This window comes from Haemaphysalis longicornis, unplaced genomic scaffold (assembly GCF_048455015.1).
Source record: "Haemaphysalis longicornis isolate Haplotype H1 unplaced genomic scaffold, Haemaphysalis longicornis Haplotype H1 scaffold_10, whole genome shotgun sequence".
Classification (NCBI taxonomy): Eukaryota; Metazoa; Arthropoda; class Arachnida; order Ixodida; family Ixodidae; genus Haemaphysalis; species Haemaphysalis longicornis.
The window spans coordinates 96,719,603-96,739,100 of record NW_027526204.1 but is presented as its reverse complement, the minus strand read 5'-3'; the positions used below and the strand labels follow the sequence as shown (position 1 = coordinate 96,739,100).

Genomic DNA, 19,498 nt, shown 5'->3' with positions numbered 1-19,498 from the left:
GCAGCATTCATAAACTGTAAATGGCAAACTATCAAATCAAATGGCATTATAAAATATAATTATAATACCACGGAGAGCTTTTGTTATTTATATTTTCCCATTGACCCGCTTATTGTGGTAATTGAGAAGATACCGTTCTTGTTTCTGCTTCTCACAAGTGCCGTGACGAGGCAGCAGATGTCTTATGGCCGCCCGCTTGTAAGCGCGCCGGAACGAGCGCATTTTGAGTTTTTGGTGACTGTCTCTAGATTTCGTTTACAAATATGGGCAAGAAGTGCTTCGTGCCGCGCTGCAACACCGGCTACGACTCATGCCAAGAAAAACTTTCCCTGTTCAGCGTCCCGAAGAACCCAGCGCGCCTGCAGGCGTGGCGAGACGCCATACCTCGCAAGGATCGCGTCTTGAAACCCACGGACTACGTGTGCGAGAAGCACTTCGAGCCGGCGTACGTGATAAAGACGTGGACCGCAATTCACAACGGCGTAGTGTTGGCCAGTACGTTCAGGCGGGCGCAACTGTCGGCCGATGCTGTGCCGACGATTTTCCCGAAGGGCCCGTGCAATCGGTCCGAAGAAAGCAAAACAGCGTCGGTCTCTCGCAGGCCGTACGTTATCTCTATGCGCGCAGCAAGAAACGATCCTCGCGAGACTACAGTTTCCAAAAGCGGCGAGAAAATGGGTCCCGAGCCAGCTGCGCTTGACTCTGACGACAGCGTTGACGCCGCCCAAGGGCTCGTCATCGCCTGCGAAAGTGAGCACGGATTGTCTGCGGACGAAGACCATGCGCGCATCGATTTCGACCGCCTGTTCCATCACCCGTGCCTCGCAAAGTTGCCGTCACTGTATTGGTCGTGGAGCAGAGTGGCCGTCTGTGAGGCGAGAGTGCTAGCTTTCCATCGAATGCAAGCGACGTCAACTGTTCCCAACGAGCCGACAGGTCTATACGTGAGTAAGTGTCTCGAACTTGACGAGCGCTTGAACGCTAGAGCGGTCGTTACGGGCAGAAAAATAGCCTTGGAACAACTGGGACTTCCTAGCCAGTTGTTAACGTTGGAAGAACTCCGAAATGCTTTGCAGAGGCTCGACAACGTTGTTGTGACTGGACTGGAACCCGAAGACGCTGCCCTGTTTTTGCGGAGTGACCGTCAAAATGACAGCCATTGCGCTGGTTTTTTGTGAGTGCGATTTTCTGTCAGCGCCTTGTGTTTTACGGGTTGAGGTAATGAAAACACTTGCTCTTTTACTTTTTAAGTCTTTCTGTTCGCTGTTGCTAAGAGGCTTCTGACTCCCATAAGCCCCGGGTACATGGTTTCAATGAGAAAGGGTCGAGTCGACTGGTGGGTTCTGCTTACCTCGACCCGTCCGATGTTTATACGAATTTCATAAAAAGAATCGTGGTGAGGGAACCGGAGGGGTTCCCACAAAAGGAGCTATTCAGCGCCTTACGGCCCACTGACTCAGCACAATGAGCGAATGAATCCACCCTCTGCCTGCAAGTGAAATGGACTCATTGCGTTTAATCATGGATAGATGCGGGTCGAAAAAATCTGTTTTCCATGTGTAGGAGGCTATCGAAGCACAATGCTGTCACGTACTATTCACTTGTAAGGAACAGTGATGACTCGAGTGCACTTTCGTTTCCTTTTTGTTTACTTTTTTGACACGCCAGCTGACGCGAAAGAGCACTGCACGAGCGACACTAAGAGCTTCACTGTTACGTCCTTCCACATTGAGCCGAAGATATGGTCTCTCATCGACCAACTCGCCTGTCACTAATACAATCGTGGCAGTTCCTAACAATTGTGCAGGGCACTCGAGTCTGCTAACGTTGTTTGAACGCATCAGCTTCATAGCTTCCCCTGGCAATACTTATCAGACTACTTTACAGCTACGCTGTGTGTGCATCTTTATCTTCGCTTTCTTTTCATTGCCTTCATTGGTTACCAGACCAAAGACTATGCTGTACCTAGTATCTACGAACTTGTATTATGGTAGCTTCGTTGAGCTATTCGCACAACACACACAGTGCGTAGAAGTAAGGTATCACCAAGGGAAGTCAATTTTGCACTCAAGCAGATACATTTACTTAAGTACCCTGAGGAACTGTTTAGTTCGTAGTTACAGTACCTAGAAAATGGTGTTCTACGTGGCGTCGGCCTAGAGTACTTGTGAAAAGGGCCAAGAAGACAATATACAAGTTTGGGCAATTAAAAGCCCTGCTTTGTCGTGATAATACGGTCAATTTTATAACAAATTTCAAACAAATAATTGCGAACTTGAGGAAGTCGGACGATGCATTGGCCAGGCCCTTTCTGGCAACGCCTTTTAATGTTTCAGAATCTTGTTTATGTGGCGAGTGGCTACCGGTCAAAATCACCGCCAAGAAATGTTACTGATCTGCTGTTACGATTGGTCGTATCACTTTAATGCTAGTGTGCAGTTAACATGCAGATAACTACCGCATTTGCACGATTCTAACGCGCACCTTTTTTTGCTAAGAATAGCCTTCCAATTGGTAGCCTTCCCATAGCCTTCACCTATCAGGCTCAAAGCCGAAATCGGTGCATAAGCGGCCAGCAGCATTGCCATTGACACGAACTCCTCCCAAAATCCAACACAATCCAATCCAAATTGACCGATCTAAATTTTATTAATTGTCTTCAGTTGCCTGCGCGTGGATTTTTAGCCGTAATACTACAGTTAAACCTGGGTATAATGAAGTTGACAAGAATTCGCAATTTTTCGTTACATGCAGGTTTTCGTTACACGCAGAATGAAGTAGAAGCGAAACCAAAATGCTAGACATCAGTGCTGGTAAACTCACCCTTCAAGTATTTATTTCACAGTTGAAAATCTGCGCGATTTCCTTCTGCTGCTTTCCCACGAGTCTAATCGCTGCACGGCACTTCCAAGGAAGCAACGTCACTCACCACCGTATTAACGAACGCAACTTATGCATCACTAGTGCTTTCGACACTTTAATTCCGGCGCTCTAAAGCGTTTGAAGCACCAAACTTAGCCCGAAAGGACGCCTTTTCGCAAACTTGATGCTCTTTTCCGAACTCGACCTTGGTGAGAGGGTGCTATACTCGGTTACAACTCAAGAACAGCACCACCTCATGTAATGTATCACTCCGCCAAAGCGCCGGACCCGTGACGTCAGTAAGCGCGCGTTTTTAAAGGGGTTTGCTATGAATGCGTGATATCGTCTGCCTTGTCTCACGCAGTTTGTTTGTCGTCACTGGAGTCGTTTAAAAGCATATTAAGTCCAAAAAATCACGGGAACGGCTCACCCCATGTTCAAAACATTCCCAGTAACGCCCTACTTGCGCCGCGCAGAGAAACATCCGGCTACGGTGATAAGGCACAGCGGCAACTTCTGGTGCTGTTCTTATAGTTGCAATACTGTACCGGGCGGCGACGTTCTTCTTTCTCGCCCGTGGAGACGCCATTTAAAATTGCAAGCTTGTCTTGGAAAGACAAAACTTTGCGTTTTCTGGCAGCAGAAATCATCACCGACGAACCGACACCACAGATAACAGTGGAGACGCGCAACTACGCGCCGACAGGCAGGCCTAGCACCTAATCGACACCGCACTATACGCCTCGAGCTTTGCGATCGCTGCGCCGCCTGCCGCCGCTTCTCCGCGGCGTTGACGGGATGTGCGCGTCTGCGTGGCTGATAGGGGCTCGTGCAGTGTTTTGGTTCTCTTTCGCTTCTCTTTGCCTTTCCGCGCAATAAACAACTTGTTATGGTGACGTCTGTAAGCTAACTGCACGTATAGGGCACTTAAAAAAAACAGCTGCGTCTTGGTAGAGCGCTCTAACGCCAACAAGAGCTACCCGCGGGGAGGCGGTTCTGCGCGCTTCTTGGCCGCTCTTGCGGGCGTCGGCGACGGCAGCAGCATATCACCCATGTCACCTTCGAACACGTCAGCACAAGTGAATTCTATTTATTGTCGCCTCGTTTAGACATCATATTGGCACTGTAAGAGGTTGGTTCGTTTTGCAGCTCAGACAACAATGCGGCTTTGCTTCTATGTACGTCGTAGAAAAATATGATTCGGGGATGTGATAACCCAATAGCTGACAAAAACTTGTGCCTTTTATGGGAATATAAGCCACGCGAAAATGTTAAGTACACTCAAAGGATGTGCAGTGTCATATATGTGCCCCCTCATGCCTTATAGTAAGAACCAAGGTATATGTTAATGAAACCACGGGAAAATGAATGGTCTGCAAGTCAGGAATAAATATAATAGTCGTACGGGAATGAAAAAAAAAAAAACCGAGTGCAGCTTCTGACATGCTAAAGACGTTTGTTTGAGCAAGCTAGTATTCACCAGACCAACTAGATGCGAAATGCAGTGATATATCGCTAGACGTGTGGGGTGGGGGGGGGGGGGGGGGTTGAGGAGGAGGACGCTCAACTATCGTTGTTTAAAAATGCGGAGCGAAATCAACGAATGAACGTTTTAGTAATCACACACACAATTGCTGCCTTTTCACTTTTCGTTTGTTTTTCGCCTTCAACGAACGGCTGATCACTCGGCGGACGCATTTTTTGAAGAATACAGGGTAGGCAGTTCACAAGCGATACGAGGTGTCGTTGGAAGAGTTGATTGATTGATTGCAGGGTTTAACGCGCCGACGAAACGGAGACGATGAGTCATGCCGTAGTGGAGGGCTCCGGATTAATTTTGACCACCTAGAGATCCTTAACGTGCGCCGAAATCTCGTACACACGGGCTTGTTGGAAGAGTGTCGTATCTGATAAGGGTTCTGATTTCGGTTTATGCTAGATTCTGCAGTCTCCCTGTGTCATATGACGATGTTTCGAAGAGTTTGGTCGGGGACGCGGATTACTCTATAAACCCGTCTTCGCGCTTCTCGTGGAGGATAAATGTAACAGATGAATCTTTGCGAGCGCTCACCTCGGGACAAGACGATCCACATTAAATTTGTCGTCGTGTGCTGACTCCGGAGTGTAATTTTCCATTATCCATCGTACTTCTTTGGTACAATGTTTGTGAAATTTATGCCGCATTGGCTTTTTCATGGTACTGATCAATATCTGCTATGTGATATCGGCAGGAGTAACTTGCGTGCTGTCAGGCATGAGTGTTCCGCTGGATTTTGTAAGTGCACACACAAAGTCGATTTACATCATAGTGTGTATGGCCGCAACATGACCATCGGAGGAAACACTGCTTACGGAGACACTGCCACTAAATTTCAGGGCTGCGGAATTGCAATCAGCTGCATGCAAATGCTGGCTTCGGGACGCGGGCCTGTGACACACGCCCGGCGCTTATATAGATCTCACTAAGATCGCGTCATAAACGTTTATCCTCTCGTGAACACACCACGCTTGCAAACAGAGTGCCTGCTCCACGTTATTCGGTATTTGTAACGCGGACAAACGGTAAATCGCTGTCTTGAACGAGCCCCAAAAGCAACGGCGACAGGGGGGACCGAGCCGGGGACTCCCGCGCCTGCTTTCGAAACGGGCCGCTAGGGGGATTTCAGTGGCGCCCCTACAGGCCGCGCTCGAGGCGTATACGCCTCGAGCTTTGCGATCGCTGCGCCGCCTGCCGCCGCTTCTCCGCGGCGTTGACGGGATGTGCGCGTCTGCGTGGCTGATAGGGGCTCGTGCAGTGTTTTGGTTCTGTTTCGCTTCTTTTCGCCTTTCCGCGCCCTAAAAGAAACTTATGGTGATGTCTGTAAGCAAAGAGTACGTTTAGGTCACTTAAAAAGCAGCTGCATCTTCGTAGAGCACGCGATCGCCTGCAAGAGCTACGGGAGGACGCGGTTCTGCGCGCATCGTCGCCGCTCTTCCGGTCGTCGGCGACGGCAGCAACATATCACCCATGTCACCTCGAAAATATCAGGCACAAATGAATTCTACTGTCGCCTCGTTTAGACCTGATACTGGCACCGGGAGAGGTTGACTTCATTTTGCAGCGTGGACAACGAATGCGGCTTCGTTTCGAATATATACGTCGCATAAAAATATTTTTCGGGGATGTGATTAGCCAACCCCGAACAATAACTTATACCTTTTTTAAGAATATAAACCATGCAAAACTATTAAGTATATTCCAAGCCTGTAAGTCGTTAAATACGTGCCCACACACGCCTTATAGCAAGAACCAAGGCAATCTAATATGAAACCACAGAAAAATACATGCTGTGCAAGTGCGGAAGAAACATAATAGCTCTAACGGAAATGAAAAAAAAAAAAATACGGTGCAGCTTCCTACATGCTAATGACGTCTGTCGAAACTTAAGCCAGGTAGGGCTCACCAGACCAACTATACGCAAAATGCACTGATATTTCGCGAGACATAGAGGGGGGGGGGGGTAGGGGAGGCGGACGCTGTGTACAAATGTGGGGCGGAATCAAGCAATGAACGTTTGAGTAATCACACACACAAATCTCGCGTTCACTGTTGTTTTGTTTTTCGACTTCAACAAACAGCTGATCGTTCGGCGGACGCATTTTTTTGAAGTATACAGGGTAGGCAGTTCACAAGCGATGAAAGCTGTGGTTGGAAGAGTGTGGTACGTAATAAGGCCGTCTGATTTCAGCTTCTCCTTTATTCTGCAGGCTCCTTGTGCCATGTGACGATATTTCGAAGAGGCGTTTAGTTGCGGACTCCGATTATATTCTAAGTTCGTCTGCGCGCTGCTCGCAGAGGATATATGTAGCAGATGAATGTTTGCGGGCGCTCACCTCACGACAAGACGACTACTCTTTGTCTTGTGCTGATTCCCGAGTATAATCCTGCATTATCCGTCGTACTTACGTTGAATATTCCTGAAATTAACACACACTGGCTTGTAAATGGTGGTGATCGTAATGTAAGGTATATTATTGGCAAAAGTAACTGGCGTGCTGTCAGGTATGAGTGTTCCGCTGAATATGTAAGCGCACGAAACTGATTTACATGGTAGTGTATACCCGTAGCATGAACATCTGAGGAACCGGTGGTTACGGAGGCGCTGCTAGTAAATTCAGGGCAGTGTAACTACAATCAGGTCCATGCATACGCCGGTTCCGCGACGCTGGCCTGTGAAACACACCTTGCGCTTATACAGACCAAATATACCACACTAAGATCGCGTCAGAAACCTTTACACTCTCGGAAAGACACCCCATTTGCGAACGGAGTGACTGCGCCACATAAACATGGAGTTCCAACGCCCGCAAACGCTAAATCTCAGTCGTGAACATGCCGCAAAAGCAGCGGCGACAGTGGGGAGCAGGACGGAGACTCCCGCGCCTGCTTTCGAAACGGGCCACTAGGGGGATTTCAGTGGCGCCCCTACAGGCCGCGCTCGAGGCGTATAGTGAACTAGTAACCGCACTCACACATGGAAACGCACGGTTTCGCAGTGTGGGTAGAATTGGCTAAATTATTGCCTTTCTCTAGCCGATTTTTCATAAAAAGGGTAAAAAAACAATGGCTCATCAGTGTACTTAATTCGTTGCATCAGCGTTAACCGCCGTGACGCCTTCGTTACAGAGAGATTAAAAGCATGGGTTTCAATGGGCTGACAATGGGGAATTGAAAAAGTTTGTTAAATCCAGGAATTCGTTGCATAGAGGTTCGTTTCATCCAGGTTTAACTGTACTGTGTTTGTAGTGATTCCCTGAAACGACTTCTAGATACTACAGATTTTCTAACCGAGCGCCGGTGGCTACTACACTGCCTTCACAAGTAGTCCGGGCTGACCCTGTGGTCGGGTTCTTTGTGCTTCATACGCGAAGCGGCGGGCTCAAACGAATACGGTGGTGCCCCATGCGAGTTCCTGATTCATTAATATAAGGGGCTTAGAAAATTTAGGGCACCGCAATGCTCTTGGTTCCCAAACGTCTTGCTCATTTTCCCGATCAACATTGTGGGCTACAACGATAGTGTAGTGAAGTATGTAGATTTTGCGCGTCTTTAGCAAGCAATCAATGAAGTTGGAACGCATGAAGTGTTTTCCGCACGTACGCCGGCTGTGCATGCCCGTTCAAGTATTCTAGTTTACTATACCTGTACGGCCCATGAAGCGGATTGGTCCGGGTCAGGCCGTGGCTGCAACCGTTTGTCTCTGCTGGCCAGAATCACGAAAAAAAAAAGGCAAACATCAAGAGAGTGGGTGAAAGCACGGTAAACAGTTGTGCTAGGGATTGTCATCCGAGGTGATTTTGAAAGTGGTGATTTAATTTGCGCCGCGATGCGAAGCCTACACTTCTCTACGCCGGGCGGCTGCAAATGCCGGTGGGTGACGTGTGATGGCCGCAGCAGTGCACGATGATGCGAGGGGCCGAATGATGGCCCTGCCTGCGGGCAAGACTCAACACAGCACCGATCACTAAAATGGCGATCACCGAGAAAATAAAGTTCCACATGCGAGAAAGGGGATGATAGTGTGGTGAAAAACGGTGTTCAGTACTCATTCGCAATTGTAGTGATAGCAGTGACAAAAATTCCCCCGCACCTCCCCGAGGGGGATTGTGAGGATGCAGAAATGCGAACGTCGAACGCAACGTCCTCGGGTACCATGCGAGGAAGGCACCGCATAACCTTCGATACGTCGATGGGCACGTTCACCGCCTGTCCCTTGATTCCAAACTGCCCGTTGCCTCGAGTCAGCCGCCTGATGCTCATGAAGGGGAGTCGAGGCGCGATGAGCCGCTCTTCGACCGGGTTCAGATCGGGAAGATGCGCCGGCCGAGGAGGATAACGGTAGCCAAAAGCCAAAACTCACGCAGCCCTCCTCTTCGCAGCTTTGTCTTCTTCTCCTTCTTCTTCTTCAGCAGTTCCCTTACGGGAAGATGACGATGGTGGTTGAACGCGAAGCTATCTCGTGATGGATTGTTTGGTTGGCCAATCCCTAGGAGCATCATGCCACAATCATCATCAGACGCGCTGCGGACGCCGGCCAAGGGACGCACGACAACCCCCACTATAATGCATTTCTGCATAAAATATCTGCCTCGATGCTAAGCCTCAAGTTCCCAACATCCGATCCGTTGAGGAGGACGATCTTCTATGCCGCAGTGCCAATCCTAACGTTCTACGCTAACCGCCCATGGAGCGACTTGCCACCTCCGCACGACGCGGCGACCGGCAGCCTGATTGCTGCTGCCAGTGTGCATAAATCGACGCAGGCTGCTGGCTGCACACAGCTTGTGGCCCCCTTCCAAATGTGAATACAAAGTTACACATGCGGGAAAGGGGATGATGCTGAGGGTTTATCCGGAATTTTGATTTTGGAGGGTGCTGGAGTCCTCCTGCGGGGGAGGGGGGGGGGGGGGTTATAAATCCCTGGATGATGGGGTTCTGAAAAATTGTGCTAGAAATTGTGATTAGCGCTGGTAGTGAAGGCGCCGATCCAATATCTTTACAAGTTAATCCGAGAAACTCAAGTCGGCCGCGAGTCGTTGCGGGAAAATCCCTGGGCTTCCTAAAGCTCGCAGCAAGCAGACCAGTGTCGTTTATGCTTCCCCCAAGCTCTCCTATTTCAGGAGGAAACGTGCGCGCCTTCCATTCTCCAGAATAATTTCTGTCCGTGCCTGAGCGGGGAGAAAATCAGCGCTTCAGGCCGGAAGCGGCCACCGAAGCGCCGGCACTTCCGAATATGACGTCATCTAGCTGCTGCCGGCCAATCGCGAAAGGCAGAGCCCTCGGACAGCGGTCGCTTGTTTTGGCACGGCCGGACTCGACACTCCCGTCTCGCGCTCTTCGGCCTCTTGCTGCCTGCCGCCGCCGCCAAGCGCGTTCACAGGCGCAGTGTGCAGCCCACATGTGTGGCAATTTGTGACGCGGAAGGTACATGGTTGACATCCTCCGATGAATATGCACTGTTTGTCTGGCAAGCTGCCAGCATCTAACCTATAGTAACGTTGGCCAGCAATGCTGGCGCCATGAAAAGATGTCCTGAAGATCGACCGCATTGTTGGTGTTTTGCAGGTTCAATTCAAGGGCCTAAATCGCTCATTGACATAGTGACCGCTGTATGGTAGTGCTGTTGCCTTTAAACTAGGAACTCTGCTTCAAACAAGCTAGCATTATTTGGTCAGTTGAAGCCTCATCGTTGAACTTCTATCCACTCAACAATCGGATTTACGGTTTGCCAAGGAGGAATGCTGCAGGCTTCAATTTTCCCGAGAAATCAACCGGAAAAACTCGCACAGCGGGGTAGGAACACAGGTCACAAGGAATATATTTTTTTTGAATCTGTAAACGACAGCTGGAATCATTATAGTTGCAGCAAACTGGACAACTAGTCTGCCTTTGTATTTTCCGACCCTGTTTAATTTGGTGTTTCATACTTCGCAGCCCGATGGACTGCATTGTGCATATTTGGGCGGACTTCTGGGAAAGATTGTATTGCATCGTAGACCTACCATGCTACAAATACGTAGGGCAGACATCGCGATGGTGAACGTGCGCTTGCGCGAGCACCTGCGGGACATGAAGAATGCGCACACTGCCACTCAGTACACATTGCCGGAAATGCGCATGCACGCCTCTCTTTACCGACAATTTTGTCGCCTGACAGCTGGTTATATATATACACTGCGGAAACTAATTTGCGCATTTTTCTTTTTATAATATATGAGCGTTTTTACGAATAAATGCTGACTGGTTGATTGTGAGGTTAAATGCACCGATTCTACACAGGCGATTAGGCGCACCGGAGTGGATAAGCTCCGGATTAATTTTGACCACCTAGGTATCTTAAACGCCCGCCGAAATCTCAAACACCGACGGTTTCGCTTTTCGCCTCCATCAGAAAAGCAGCCGCCGTGGCCGGAAATCGAACCCCCATCCCTGAGCTACGAATAAATGCAAGTTGGAAGTAGGGCTTAATTGTTCCTGTCGTCCTCCTTTGTCCTTGGTGTAATTTTTTGCGTTTTACACGTCTACATTATGCAGTTCTTGTGGGGTTTGTTGCTTTATTGTTATTCAGGTATAGTCATACGGGACATGCTTCTTTCCCAAAATTGTATAAAGCTGGGCATCGGAATACAAACTATGTGTTACAGTGTACTAGAACTAGTACACTGTATATGTGTCATGGTGAGCCTGAAGTCAGGAATGCTGCACGCAAATATAGTATATACGCGAACAACTTTCGCTCTGATCTTATGGCGTAAACAATTATACCAGAACAAAAAAAAATCTGGGCCATGTCAGATGTCAAAACGGGGACCAACTGCCCCGTTTCATGCGGAAATGCCACCGCGAAAGCTCACTGGTTATGTTGTCCACGCTCAAGCTGCCTTGCTCTTGCCTTGCGCGGCGACGCGGAGCTTGCGGGGAGGTGGTGCTGCCCTCGTGCAGTCAGCCCCCCCCCCCCCAACTACGCGTCAGAAAAAATCCCATGCGCCGAGCCGATTCACACGACGGAGAAACCCTCTCTTTCTGACCCGGGACCCGCTCACGTGACCGGTTTTAGGCTCCGTCCCTCGGTGGGGATCGCCCGCGGATGCTCCGGGAAAGAAAATGCCTCCACATGTTTTCGCTTGGAGGCGGCGGCCTTCCGCAGGGAATGGAACCTGTTTTTCGCACATAGGCCGGCACTGAGTCTGGCAGCGCGTGGTCATTGCGGTCACGTGGTTTTATGTCGAAGCGGGTGGAAGGGCGGTTTTTTCGACGTGGTGTGGTCGACTCGTGGTGAAGTGACAGGTGCGGGCACCGCTTGTAATATCGCTATTACTGCAGGCTGTTGTCGGGAAAACAGGGAGAAGAAGGCAAAAAAAAAACGGTCCCGCAGGGTGCCTCGCCGAGAATCCCCTCGCTTCCTCCGCGCTGTCGTCTGCTAGTCACTCCGCGTAGCTCTGCACGTGTGGATGCGCCGCCAAGCCGGAATATCCGGTCACGCCTCCTCCCCCGCCGCTCTAGTCGTGTGAATCCCGGATGAGGAGGCGGACGGATATGTGACGTCAACAGCACGTGACCGGACTGTCCGGCTTTGCGGGTGCATCCACACGTGCGGAGCTACGCGGAGTGACTATACTCGGTTACAACTCAAGAACGGCACCACCTCATGTAGTGTATCACTCCGCCAAAGCGCTGGACCTGTGACGTCAGTGCGCGCGCGTTTTGAAAGGGGTTTGCTATGAATGCGTGATATCGTCTGCCTTGTCTCACGCAGTTTGTTTGTCGTCACTGGAGTCGTTCATAAGCATATTAAGTCCAAAAAATAACGGTAACGACTCACGCCATGTTCAAAATATTCCAAGTAACGCCCTACTTGCGCCGCGCGGAGAAACATCCGGCTACGGTGATAAGGCACAGCGGCAACTTCTGGTGCCGTTCTTAAGTTGTCACCGAGTATAGCAGACGACAGCGCGGAGGAAGCGAGGGGATTCTCGGCGAGGCACCCTGCGGGACCGTTTTTTTCCCCTTGCTCTCGTTCGCCCATAGCGCCCCCAAACGCCACGGCTCTCTTCTCCAGCTAGGCCTGTTTTGCCGATAACAGCACCGCGCCCGCACCTGTCACTTCACCACGTGTCGACCACATCACGTCGAGAAAAAATTACACCATCTTCCCACGTGGGAACCCTGAGGGGATGCAAAGCCGTGGAGTAGTAGCGTGTTAATTGGTTCTTAGAGTAAAGACACGTGTAGTAGCGTATTAAATGTCTTCTTTATTTATCGAGTAGTGGGGAACGTTTTGTGGCGTCTCGTTCTCCAAGCGAGGAATCCGCTGTTCGACGCTGGCGTTTCGAAGCGTTGTCACGTTGCCGAACGCCATCTCGATCAGCTACTCGCCGCTGGCGTTTCAAAGCGGCTTCTCGTTCTCGAAGCGAGGAATCCGCTGCTCGACGCTGCCGTTTACGTTCGGCGTCGCGAGCTCTCCTCTGTGCAGCCTTGTCTTCGGAGGTGCTCGCGGTTCTGACAGTGTGCTGGCTGGCGCTAGTTGAAGGCGTGCCAGCCAGTTCGCTGACGGAATCGTTGGCGTCCATTTGCAGTCATCGGACGGCGCAGTACCGAAGAAGCAACTGAGTGGAGCGCGGACGGGTTTATTAGATGCAGAGCATCTGATTCACTCGCCTTGTCCCTCCGGCGTCGCCGTCGTCGTTGTCCACCCCTCCCCCATTCTCCTCGCCGCGCCAGCTGCGCTCTCCGCCGCTCACCCCCTCTCCTCTCCTATAGCGAACACTCTCTCGCGAGGGGTATTGGATTCGATTCGATTGGCTTGGATCGGATTGGCTTGGATTGTGTTGCGTCATAGCCGCGGCAGACGCGCTGGGGCCGGCGCATGTGCAGTACTACACTGTAGCAGTACTCTCTTCCGCGGTTTCCTCTCCTTCGGGCGCGCTGCGCATATAACCGTTGTGCTGTTCTCCGGCGAAGCAACATCCACGCTTGGCTCAAACACCTACAGTCCACGCCGCTTTACAAGTATGCCAACGTCGTCGACTGGGACCGGCTTACGCAGTCCCCTCAACGTTATGCGCGCTATAAAACGCGGTCCCTTCGCCGCTGGGTTCCCGGGTTCCCACAGGGGTTCCCGCGAGGGGAGGTGGGAGTTTTTTGCAGAGCAGAGGGAGTGAAGAGGAGGAGCAGCGCGCGCCAGCGTACAGGTGGTGTGGAGAGGAGAAGGGAGAGAGAGCGGCGTTATCACGGCTGTTGTGGAGAGGAGGAGAGGTGCGGACGACGGAGGGTCGAGAGGCTTTGCATCTAAAAGCCACCCTTCCACCCGCTTCGACATAAAACTACGTGACCGCAATGACCACGCGCTGCCAGACTCATTGCCGGCCTATGTGCGAAAAACAGGTTCCAATCCCTGCTGAGGGCCGCCGCCTCCAAGCGAAAACATGCGGAGGCATTTTCTTTCCCGGAGCATCCGCGGGCGATCCCCACCGAGGGGTGGAGCCTAAACCGGCCGTGCTTTTGGCAAGAAAGAGTGGTTTGGGTGTGTTTACACAAGAAACAGACATGTTTTTGTAACGCCCCCGACAAACTTCTTTAAAGGTCTTTCCACTTTTCGCTTTGATAGCATCTACGAACTTGCATGACTGCATCTACGAACAAAACTCATTCGCACAAGTATACTGTTTTTCCAAAATATTTGGGATGTCTTATTTATAAGGGCATAAATTATTCCCTCTTTACCATAGCAATAAAAAATACAGAAACCAAGGGAGAACTGTTTGCTTCACCTCTCATAAAATAAATATTACAAGGCCCCTTCCTCACACTACACTACCTCCAAGAACAATCCTATCGAAACAGCTGAACATTTCTAGCCTTTAGCACCCACATTTAAGTACAATGTGAATACAACCATGCCGTTATTCTAAATTGATATAGATTTCGGACTAGCATTTAAACGAAAATCGACAGATGACTTACCAATCCAAGGGTTGATGCGGTTTGCACACTTTTATTGCATTTTGCACCTGATGCAACGACCGCAGCAATTGACAACGAATAACGACATTTGAAGTAGAACAATGATTCAATGCTGCAACGCCTAGCGTTCATTTTGTTCAGGCTTAAGGATTGCCACTGTCGGCCACAAGCGCACAGAAAGAAGGCTTCTGCGACGAGGTGCGGATTCTCGTCTGCCATCACCTCCTAGCCGTACGTCTCCACGACACCAGAACCACGAACCTTGATGAACCAAAGCGCGTTAGCCTTTAGCTGGTCAGTATTGTGCGTGTCGGCGAGTACTAACATATCGGCAGCCGTTCCCACGGAAAGCCTCGAGCACATCACGTTTTCGCACACCGCTTTCAGCCTCGCCAGATCGTACTTGTTGGCTGCGACGAGGACTTCGGCCATCTCATTCAGTTTGGGCGCGCGTCCAGTGTACATGAACTCGACCACCTCCCGGAAGACCTCGAAGTCGCAGTCCGTAATCTCCACTCGACCTTGAGCACTCTCCTTCATGTTATGCTCGAACGTGCGCGCGAATCTCATGTCCTTCAATCCTCAAGATGACGTCAGACGATACTCCGGATTCCAGCAGATGGCCGAAGTCTTGCGATAGGCGGCATTCTGGAACTTTCACTGCGACTGCTCCCATACGCTGCGAAACGTTCATAGAGTCGACAAAAGCAAGCATCACGCAATGTATGGTGAGTATGTCGTTCGGCAGCAGGAACGAACAACACCGCAGCAAGGCGTCTCTTTTGATGAATTTTGCGAAGCCCCAAGTGCCGCTTGGAGGAAAGCGAGAAGTCTTTTGTCGCGGGTTCATTTCCTGGTTTTCGCCATCAAGAACGGCGAATTTGTACTCGGCAAGGAAATCGGACTTCTCGTTGGAGACACGTCGCAGGAAAATGGACACGTAGTCGTAATTGCTCTCCTCGGGCAGGCACCAGATGACCTTGCTCCGCACCGGCGTCGAAAACGTCGAACTCTCAATCTTTCTTCCGGGCTCTTCGCGACGCAGGCTGAAGTCGTGAAGGATCCACGTGTAGGAGAGTTAGTTGAAGCTTTTATTTGAAAGGAAGGTCATAGCCAATGAGGGGGTGGGAAGGGGGATATATGGAATATGATCTTAGTTCGCACTCACAGTTCACACTTAGTTCACACTCAGTTCACATTTCACACTTAATTCACATTTCAAACTTATTCACACTTCACAGTTTTTGAGTCAGTGTGACGGATTAGGCGTCGCCCTGCTAGACGACTCGCGCCAGACCACTCTTAATTGCGAAGCTAGCAAGCTCCGAAAGAAGCTCACCGCGGTCTATGTTGTCTGATATATCGGGGAGGGAAGGTAAACGGGGTGTGACGTGATAGCAGCTGAGTTCGATGCTTTTGGAAGTATACGCATGACCAAATTAGATGGTGTAAATCAGATTTGACGCCCATATTGCAATAAGGGCAATGTTCCCGTTCTTCAGGTCTGCGCGGGTCTGCGGGTCCATTTCTGAATTATATGTGGAGTATACGCAGCGTCAGCACAAAACTTATTTATGAACACTTCAGCCGCCCTTGGTTGCGTGCCGACAACGGATGGCCTCCCCGACGGATGGCCTCCCCGACAGGGGAGGCCATCCGTTGTTCCTCTTGTCGGGCCATCTTAAGTCGGAGCAGGAGAAGGGGACGTGGAAGAGGACAACGAGGAGTTCGGTGGAGAGGAACGAGCGATGCTCTCCTGCGCTGCCTCGATGGCAGCCCGATTTCCTGTGTTCGTGTCCTCATGGCCCGGCGTCCAGTCAATTCGGCCTTGTACACCCTGTCCTCTGAGGAGTTCCATTTGCAGCAAAATAGAGTTGACTATTGGGTTGGATGAGAAAGGCTTCCGGAGTTCTTGTACAGTCTCAAACGAATCTGTAATGATACGCACGTGTCCAGGGGGCCGGGTGTCGAGATCGTAGCATAGATTACTAAGTGCATTATTTATAGCGTACAATTCACCTTCCAGACTTGTGGCATTATTATATTTGAGTGCAGAGCTGCCATTTAAAGATGTTTGTTCCGGGCATATCCATGCAGTGCCAACAGTACTCGGTGTAATGCTTGCTGGTAAACGAAGCGCCGTCGCTTCTGGTGCTCTCTGCTGCGGGTTCGGGTCCTTCTTTTTTAGTTTTTAGGTTTTCGATGTGTATTTACACGCGGTGCCCCAAAAAATTCCTCACGTCCTCACCCAACATTATCTACAAGAGTGACGACTTGCATAAACATCACGGTAGGTTTTTTTTTTTTCTGCCGCGGTTTTTTAATGCAGATTAAACCGCACCGGTGCACACCAGGGCACACCGGTGCGCACCATCTGTCCTTGATAAACTGGGGCGCACCGTCGCGGGGCAGTTTTTCGTTGTCCCGTCGCGTACCATGAGAGTCGACGGTGCGACGCAGTGCAATCCCGAGATGCATCGCGGACGACGCCGGCGCAGCGGCTTCCTCCGCCGTCTGCTGCAGCGACGGGTAGCCTCGGCGCACTCGTGTGAAGGCGGAACGGGCTGTATATTGTTGCTGACAAGCATGAATTGCTTGCGAATTCATCAGACAACGATGCGACGGGCTCATAACAGGTGTTAATAACGGCCGGAGATTGGAAATGAGGACGCGAACTGCACAGAAGGCTGAATGCATGGCCAGCCAGTTAGAGCTTTGCATATCGTTTCGTTAGATTGAATTACACGAACATTAACTGGAGTGCCTAGACCACGAAGACCGACATGCTTTAATTGCTGTAGCGGAAGGGCGGAACATAACAGACACTCGCGTTATGGCCCTCAGAACGATGAGAAGCAGCTTGTAGGTATAGCTGCTTACTGGAAGCATGTACGTTGTCGCGCATGTGTGGAGGATATGGCTTGTGTGCACATATGATCATTGGCTTTCAATAAATATCACTTTATTGGGGCGCTGTGTCATGTTACGCTGCTTTTTAGCCACTTGTGAGCGTTTTAATGAGTTGTTGTCGAAGCTTAAGAGATGGCGCTAGGGTTGAACCGCTCATAGGGTGCCTTGATGCTCGCGCGCTCCGCGCGCATCGAGGCACTCTAACCGCTCAGTTTGTCCGTGATCAACGCTCCGGCTCCGTACCGGTGCGTACCGTCGTGGGGCACTGTGCACCGCGTCTGTTTTGTGGGCAACACCGGTGCGTGTTTATCGAGGTCACTATTAGAAAATCGTAAGTATGCAATTCCGACCCCCTGTCCATTAAAGTTCCTCTATAAAGCTCCCTGCGAAACTCTAGTGTCCATTGCAGTGCAGTGCCAATGAGTATTTGCGAGCAATTTGCGAACTAAAAATTATAGTGCATATGCGTGGTAGTTAAAAAAAGCTACTCATGGTCTGTAAACACTACACGTACGATACATCATACCATATGAAGTTGCACAATTATCGCGTGATGTGCGACTTATTTGTCAGTGTTTGCCATTGAGAATGCTCTTTGCAATTGTTGCGATACTGACCTGCAGGTGGCGCCACTTCACGGCATGCCGGCGTTAGGCGCGCCGTACCAGCCGCCGTACTAGCGACCAGTGCTGGTGAGTCAGAGCAGGTGACGGGTGGCTGCACGACTGCGCGTTCGCATGGTGATTATTTGTCGCAGACGAGCACTCCCTGGAACTGGAACGCTACTATCGAGGCCTGTCGCCGCCTGCAGCTCATCGCAGGCACAGCCACACTTCGCGAGCTCACAAGTCTGCTGCATTCGGCACCGAACGTCCCCCCGCACGTGTTGTGAGATTCGTCCCCGCAATGGCGGCGCCTTCCATGTGCGAAGAAAACTTGGTGACGGACGGCGTTGTGTGCGAAACGCGTCCAAAGGTGATCAAGGCCACCTTCACGTGGATAGTGCACGACTTCAGCCTGCGCCGGGAAGAGACTGGGCAGGCCATGGAAAGTTCGGCCTTTCGTGCGTCAGACCACAACGGCACCCAGTGGTGTCTGGTTCTCTACCCGAATGGCGAGAGTGAGAGGTGCAAGGACTACGTCTCCGTCTTCCTGCGACGTATGTATAGCAACTGTAGTAGCTTCCTTGCTCAGTACGAAATCGCAGTGCTTGCTGAAGGAGGGCAGAAGGTCGGCGCCGTACGAGCACCACCTTCCCGCTTTACTTGCAGCAGTGCTTGCAGCGGCTTTCACTCGTTTATCAAGCGAGATCGGCTTTTGAAGGGTACGGAGCACCTCCTGCCAAACGACAGACTCACCATCCGGTGTGAGGTGCTTGCTTTCGTGGACTCCGTGAACATTGTGCCTGCGGTGAATGTTCCCGATTGTAGGCTCTCGCAAGACCTTGGCCGTTTGCTGGAATCCCGCCGGTGCTGTGACGTCATCATACGCGCCGCCGGGCGAGAGATACACGCACACAAAGGTATTTTGGCTGCCCGTAGCTCTGTTTTCGCCGCCATGTTCGAGCATGAAATGACCGAGCGGAAGGAAGGTCGAGTGGAGGTGACCGACTGTGACTTCGAGGTCCTCCGGGAAGTGGTGGAGTACATCTACACTGGCCGTGCGCGCAAGCTACACAAGATGGCGGAAAAAGTCCTCGTCGCAGCGGACAAGTACGACCTATCGAGGCTGAAATCGATGTGCGAAAGCGTCCTGTGCGCGAAGCTGTCTGTGAAAACTGCGCCCGAGATGTTGGCCCTTGCCGACATGCACAACGCGGGCCAACTTAGAGCCAAGGCAGTCCGATGCATCAAAGAGAATGCCACGCGTGTGTTGGAGAGTGACGACTGGATGGCGGTGGCGCGCACCAAACCGCACCTCGTCGCAGAAGTCATGCGTGCTCTGGAGGCGAAAAAAAATGGCAGCAAATGAACAGTACACGAAATGACGCGCCGCTGCATGCACCTGTGTTCCTCAAGGTGTCTGCATTCTCCACAGCAAGTGTCGTTGTTTCCAATTAAATAAAATTTGTAAAAAAAAAGTAAATCGTTTTCCTTGCTTTTTCTTAACTTGCAAATCACGATGAAGTCGTTTTAGGCTAAAGCAAGTGCATGCGTTTGCGTTTGGTCCTCCTCTTGTTTTGCAGGCATTAACTCGCCATTTTCTTCTCTACTGAACTTGCAG

At 50.8% G+C, this 19,498-nt stretch overlaps 1 protein-coding gene across 1 annotated transcript; it reads left to right on the top strand.

Moving 5' to 3' along the window:
• Positions 1–144: 144 nt before the first annotated feature.
• LOC144158905 (speckle-type POZ protein-like) lies at positions 145–19,313 on the top strand. The gene is made up of 3 exons (XM_077690093.1): positions 145–948; positions 17,899–17,967; positions 18,033–19,313. Exons 1-3 carry the CDS (start codon positions 264–266, stop codon positions 19,244–19,246), a joined length of 1,968 nt encoding a protein of 655 aa, XP_077546219.1. The 5' UTR covers positions 145–263; the 3' UTR covers positions 19,247–19,313.
• Positions 19,314–19,498: the final 185 nt, after the last annotated feature.

What these genes read in the sequence shown, in the direction of transcription:
- LOC144158905 (XM_077690093.1), top strand. Translation starts at nt 264, where the DNA reads ATGGGCAAGAAGTGCTTCGTGCCGCGCTGCAACACCGGCTACGACTCA. An exon ending in GCCGACAGGTCTATACGTGA is followed by an intron (nt 949 to 17,898) that starts GTAAGTGTCTCG and finishes ACTGACCTGCAG; the next exon opens with GTGGCGCCACTTCACGGCAT. An exon ending in CGTACTAGCGACCAGTGCTG is followed by an intron (nt 17,968 to 18,032) that starts GTGAGTCAGAGC and finishes TATTTGTCGCAG; the next exon opens with ACGAGCACTCCCTGGAACTG.